A 6,759-nucleotide genomic window follows, 5' to 3' on the forward strand; every position below is an offset into this window, starting at 1 on the left:
GGAGAAAATGAATAGGTGACATTTCGGGTTGGAACCCTTCTTCAGACTGTCACTGTATAAAGCTTTTCACTGTGTCTTTGTTTAGTTTAGTTAAGTTTATCACAACGTGTAGCGAGGTTCAGTGAAAAGCTTTTGTTGAGTGCTCTCCAGTCAGTAGAAAGACAATACATGATTACAATTGAGCCATTTACAGTGTAAAGTAATAAATGTTGCTGTAGGAGTAGAGATTTAAGAGCCTGGAGCGATTGTAATATGAGTTTGTAGATCTGCTTCTGTGGCTAGTACGCAAATAGTCGACTGTGTTGGCACCATCTGCACATAAACTAAATTAAAGATTCTAATTTGGATGAGAATGCACACGGTGAGTATGGAGATGACACTAAACGTTGCAGTAAGTTTGCAGATGACAGTGCAACGTTGCAGCAAGTTTGCAGATGAGAGTGCAACGATGCAGCAAGTTTGCAGATGAGAGTGCAACGATACAGCAAGTTTGCAGATGAGAGTGCAACGCTGCAGCAAGTTTGCAGATGAGAGTGCAACGATGCAGCAAATTTGCAGATGACAATGCAACGCTGCATCAAGTTTGCAGATGAGAGTGTATGGGAGGCAAAACGTTGGAGTAAGTCAGCGGTCCGAGCGGCGTTTGTGGACGTGGCGGGGACCCCGCGGCTTGCTGCCAGTGAAGCTGATTCACGATGGAAATGTTTGTGCCTGGGACAGGGAGCAGAAGCGAACGCGCATGAACCGGCGCTGCGGGCGGGCGGGCGGGCGGTGCGGGGCCTTCAACCGCAGCCACGGCGTCGCCCGGCAACGGCGGCGGGAGGACGCGACCACGGCCACGTCACCGCGACGATCTCACGGCGGTGACGTCAGATGGTGTGCGTCACGGGGACCGACGTCATCGCGCTCGGCGACGCCCCGACGTCATCGCCAAGATGTCGACCGCCATGAACTTCGGCAGCAAGAGCTTCAGCCCGCGGCCGCCAGAGCGCGGCTCCTTCCCTCTCGACCACCTGGGTAGGCGGTCGCTGGACTGGACGTGACTGAGATGTCCCCTCCCTCACATCTCTCTCTCTCTCCCTCCCATCCTCCCCCTCTCCCTCTCTCTCCCCCTCCCATCCTCCCCCCTCTACGTCTTCTCACTCTCTCTCTCCCCTCTACCATCTCCCTCCCGTCCCCCATCTCTTCCCTTCTCATCTCCTGTTTCCTCCCCATTTTCATCCTCCCCCTCCCTCTCCTCCACTCCTCTAATAACACCCCCTCTAGTGGTCTTGAGACATTCTTCAGTTCTGACCTGAAATGTCACAAAATGTTGGAGTAACTCAGCAGGTTCCTCATCACAGACTTGGCAAAAACACTTCTTCCTCAATAACGTAGGAAAATAACAGCAGATGCTGGTACAAATCGAAGGTATCACAAAATGCTGGAGTAACTCAGCAGGTCAGGCAGTATCTCTAGAGAGAAGGAATGGGTGACGTTTCGGGTCGGGACCCTTCTTCAGACTCCTCAATACCAATCAGTACGGGAGCACCTCAAGGTTGTGTGCTCAGCCCCCGGCTCTATTTTCCATTTATTATCTTTTCCATTTACTCACTAACGTATAATGCAAACTCCATCTTCAAGTACACCAATGGCATCACCATTGTTGGACGAATTAAAGATGGTGATGAGTCAGAGTACAGAATTGAGATTGATTGACTGACCAAATGGGGCCAGCACAACAACCTTGCTCTCAATGTTGGTAAGACCAGGGAATTGATTGTAGACTTTGGAAGAGGAAGGAAAATGACCCACAAACCTGCCTATATTGACGGGAGAGTCAAAAGTTTCAAATTCCTGGGCGTGCATTTTTCTGAAGATCTTAGCTGGACCCAGCACACTGATTTGGTATGTCATAGAGGATTCTCTAGAACTTCTGCAGGTGTACAGTATAGAGCATATTGACTGGTTACATCATGGCCTGTTCGGCAACTTGAATGCCCAGGAGCAAAGAAGATTGCAAAACGTTGTGAACACTGCCCAGTCCATCACGGGTTCTGACCTCCCCACAATCAAAGGGATTTACTAGAGTCTGCCTCAAAAAGGCAGCCGGCATCATCAGAGATCCACACCACCCTGGCCACAAACCCATTTCACCCCTGCCATCGGGAAGAAGGTACAGGAGCCTGAAAACTGTAATGTCCAGGTGAAGGAACAGCTTCTTCCCGACAGCCATTAGACTATTAAGCATAACAACCTCAAATAAGCTCTGAACTCCATAGACTATTATTGTTAATATTGCACTATTATGGTTTGTTTTTTTATTTGTGTGTAGGTATATATCTATATATGTGTATATATATATATGTGTGTGTGTAGGTATATATCTATATATGTGTGTATGTGTATATAATACACTGGACGTTTTTCTTGTTTATATCGTTTACAGAGTACTGTGTTTACATATACCGTTGTGCAACAGCAGGTTCTATCTGGGACGTATGACAACAAAATACTCTTGACTCTTGAACCGAAACGTTACCTGTCCGTGTTCTCCAGAGATGTTGCCTGCTGAGCTACTCCAGCACTTTGTGACTGAACATCTTTAATACCTAATTCAAGATTCAAGATTCAAGATTCAAGATAGCTTTATTTGTCATCCAATATTGGACGAAATTCAGTCACCCACAGTCCAACAATAAAAACATTAAATAGGCATTAAAATTACACAACCCTAAAAACCCCAAAAACACAGTCCAACAATAAAAGCATTAAATAGGCATTAAAATTACACAACCCCAAAAACACACAAAAAAGAAACATCCATCAAAGAAACATCCATCACAGTGAGTCTCCTCCAGTCCTCTCCTCACTGTGATGGAAGGCCACAATGTCTTTCCCTTCTCCTGCCGTCTTCTCCCGCGGTCAGGTTGTTGTGGTTGCAGGCCGCGCCGGACGGTCCGCAGCGGCCGGAGCCTAAGGCGAGTCCCAGCCGCTCCCGCAGCCTCCGAAGACGGCCGGCTCCGCCGATGATAAGTCCGATCCGGGGCGGGCGAACACGCTGCTGCTGCCGCTGTTGCTGCACGTCGGGGCGTTCGTGGCTCCCGACATTGAAGCCCCCGCCCAGCAGAGAAATATCCCGCGGCATATCTTAGGCCGCGCCGGACGGTGAAATGTCCGCGACCCAAGCCCCGCGATCCGGGGCGGGCGAACCCGCTGCCGCTGCCGGATCTCCCGATGTCGGCATCCACGCGGCCCGAGCCTAAGGCGAGTCGCAGCCGCTCCCGCAGCCTCCGAGGTCGGCCGGCTCCGCTGATGGTAAGTCCGGTCCGCGGGCTCTGCGAACCAGAGCCCTGGAGGCCGCCAGCTCCAGGAGTTGGGCCGATGGTAGGCCGCAGCAGGAACGGAGACACGGCCCAGAAAACAAAGGTCGGGTCTCCGTTCGGAAGGGACACATATTTACAATGTTACAGTTTCCCCCCTCCCCCCCACATACACACATAGTACACAAACACGACATCACAACTACAATTAAGACAAAAAAACAACAAAAACACAAAGACAAATGGACCGCAGGTAAGCCGCAGCTGCTATGGCAGCGCCGCCATTTTGGATGCTTTAACCAAACATATTTCTCGAAATTTTGCAGGTGAATGCAAAGAATTTAAAGAGAAGTTTATGAGTTGTCTTAAGGAGAGTAAGTTTGACAGCTCTGTGTGCAGAGAACAATCCATGGACTATTTGAAATGCAGAATGGACAGGTATAGTAATGTAATCTGAGTGAAAGTTATTGATTTTATCAAACCACAAATAATTTAGCACACGTGATTAAAAAAATATATAAACACAAATAGAAAAATTCTGAGGGACAGGATTAATCTATAGAGGTAGTCTATTAGGCTTTCATTCTGATATTTTTGTGTTTTTTGCACTCTCTTTATAAATCAAAAAACAATTTTAATGAGTCGATTAACACTAATGTTTATTTCTTCTGTGTAGATACAATCATTCATTGTCAGAATGCCCCACATCCAATGCTTAATTTTTGTTACATTGTTGCTTTAGGATGGAAATATGAAAAACTAGAGGGCATGGCTTTAAGGTGAGAAGGACAAAGTTTAAAGGCGAGTTTTTTTCTTAACAGACAATGGTGTCTGCATGATTGCTGTGGGGAGATTACAAAGTCATAAATCTATTCAACACAGAAAATTGCCTCAGCAAACCAATGCTGCTTGCTTGCGCCTGGTCCTTATCCCTCCAAATTTTCTGTATTTTTTAAATGTCATAATTGTACATGCCTTTAGATTTCCTTAGTTTAGTTTAATTTAGAGATACAGCGCGGAAACAGGGGCTTTGACCCACCGAGTCCGTGCCAACCAACGATCCCTGTTAAATAGGACACACTACACACTAGGGACAATTTCCAATTTTTACCGGCCAATTAACCTACAAACCTGTACGTCTTTGGAGTGTGGGAGGAAACTGGAGCACCCGGGGAAAACCCACACGATCACAGGGAGAATGCATAGACTTTGTACAGACAGCACCCTTAGTCAAGATCGAATCCGGGTCTCTGGCGCGCTGTAAGGCTGCAACTCTACCGCTGCGCCACTGTGCCACCTTCTGGCAGTTTGTTCCATTTACGCACAACCCCTGTGTAGAAAAAGTTGCCCCTTGGGGCCTTTTCCTTCTCAGCTTAAACCTAGGCCTTCTGGTTTTGGACATGCTTACCCTGGAGTTGAATGTTTAATTTTGCTTTCTTCTCCAGACAGTTGATGACCAAAGAGCCTCTGCAAAAACTGGGCTTCAAAGATCTTATGGATGATAAGTCAGCAGAACCACATCAGCAGACAGATACATAACAGGAGCATAGACCATTATATCTACAAATTGAACCAAAGATGGGGCTTCATCCATAGCAATTCTGTATATATTGTAAAATATGTTTCTGTACAATAAACGAGTGATTAAAGAGTAAAAAAATAGTTTGTCTTGTTTTAATCATTGTGTCATTATAAAATCATATAGTGTGGTGGCTCCCAAGGGTCGGGCCATTCCACTATCGAACCCTTCGGCACGGGAATGGACTAGTCCGGGGGTGGCCCTTAGCTACAGGGATAAAGGGCAGGGGTTTAGGCGTGATCGTTCTCTTGCAGACCCGACTGGACAAGAGAACAACAGCTAATAAAATTCCTCCCGAAATACCTGGCTCCTCGCCTTCATTTCGGGCTTATCGCCGCGCCACATTAGTGACCCCAACGCTCCATTGGTGTTGTAATGGAGTCAAAAGACAGAGCCGCCGGTCCGTCTGCCTCACAGGCCGACCGGGCCCTGTCTCTCGACGCGGTCTCCGTTAAGCTACTGACGTTCTGGACCGCCCGGCCTCGCGTCTGATTTCAGCAGGCGGAGGCCCAATTTCAGCTGCGGGGCATTACGGTGGGCGACACCCTCTACTTCTACCTGGCGGTGCGCCACTTCGGCTACTTCCTGGAGGGCCGCCCATTCACCGCTTACACGGACCACAAGCCACTCACCTTCGCCCCGGCAAAGGTTTCCGACCCATGGTCCATACGGCAGCAGCGGCAGTTGGCGTACTTCTCGGAGTACACCACCTCCATCCGCTTCATCGAGGGGAAGGAGAGCCGGGTGGCCGACGCATTGTCCCGCCACGCCGTCGACGCCGTTTTCGAGGTGGCGCCCGGCATTGACTATTCTGCATTGACCACACCACGGCCTATCACCCGCAGGCAAACGGCCTGGTGGAGAGGTTCCACCGGCAGCTCAAGGCAGCGCTGAAGGCGCGACTCTCTGGCCCGGACTGGTTGGACGCACTGCCGTGGGTCTTGCTGGGCATCCGAACTGCGCCTAAGGACTTGGCCTCGTCTTCGGGGGAGCTCGTTTACGGGTCGCCGCTCACGGTGCCCGGAGAGTTCGTGCTGTCGGCGCCGGGGCAGCAGGGACCACCCTCATCCACCCTACAGCGCCTTTGCGAGCGAGTTGGCCTGTGCCGACGTCCTGCCATAGAACGTGGCAACTTCAACAGCCTGACCGCGGGAGAAGACGGCAGGGGAAGAGAAAAGACATTCTGGCCTTCCATCACAGTGGCTGGAGGAGACTCACTGTGATGGATGTTTCTTTTTTTTTGAAACAGGGTGGAAGAGTCCCGACCTGAAACGTCCGGCAGGCTTGTTTTCACTCTGCAAGAAGAAAAGACTGTTTGATAAGAGTGTTTGAGAGCACTGGGCCTCCAGTTATTCGCTGGAGTTTAGAAGTTTGAGGCCGGACCTCATTGAAACATATAGAATAATGAAAGACATAGATAGAGTGGATGTGGAAAGGACATTTCCACTTTTGGGAGAGTATAGGACCAGAGGTCATAGCCTCAGAATTAAAGGGTGCTCTTTTAGAATGGAGGTGAGGAGGAACTTCTTTAACCAGAGGGTAGTTAATCTGCGGAACTCATTGCCACTGAGGGTTGTGTACGCCATAGTGGATATTTTTAAGGCAGATAGAGACAAATTATTGATTAGAACGGATGTCAAGGATTACGGGGAGAAGGCAGAATATTGTTATTAGGAAGCAGAGATCATTCATGATTGAATGGCGGAGTAGACCCGATGGGCCGAATGGCCTAATTCTACTCCTATAACTTGTGAACAAAGAACTTTTGAAACTGTGTTGGCACCAGAAACGTGGCGACTATTTTTGTACTGCCAAAGTGAAGTCTGCTGTTTTAATGTTACCGGATTGTGTGCAAAAACAAACAAATAATTTAACTGT

The 6,759-nt window shown here is 48.7% G+C and overlaps 1 protein-coding gene across 1 annotated transcript; it reads left to right on the top strand.

The window, feature by feature from the left end:
• The first annotated feature begins 889 nt into the window (after positions 1-889).
• On the top strand, positions 890-4,948 carry cox19 (cytochrome c oxidase assembly factor COX19). Its single transcript, XM_078418544.1, has 3 exons — positions 890-1,017; positions 3,629-3,740; positions 4,748-4,948. The coding sequence occupies exons 1-3, from the start codon at positions 936-938 to the stop codon at positions 4,839-4,841; spliced, it is 288 nt and encodes a 95-aa protein (XP_078274670.1). The 5' UTR covers positions 890-935; the 3' UTR covers positions 4,842-4,948.
• Positions 4,949-6,759: the final 1,811 nt, after the last annotated feature.

Source organism: Rhinoraja longicauda, chromosome 21, assembly GCF_053455715.1.
Source record: "Rhinoraja longicauda isolate Sanriku21f chromosome 21, sRhiLon1.1, whole genome shotgun sequence".
NCBI lineage: Eukaryota > Metazoa > Chordata > Chondrichthyes > Rajiformes > Arhynchobatidae > Rhinoraja > Rhinoraja longicauda.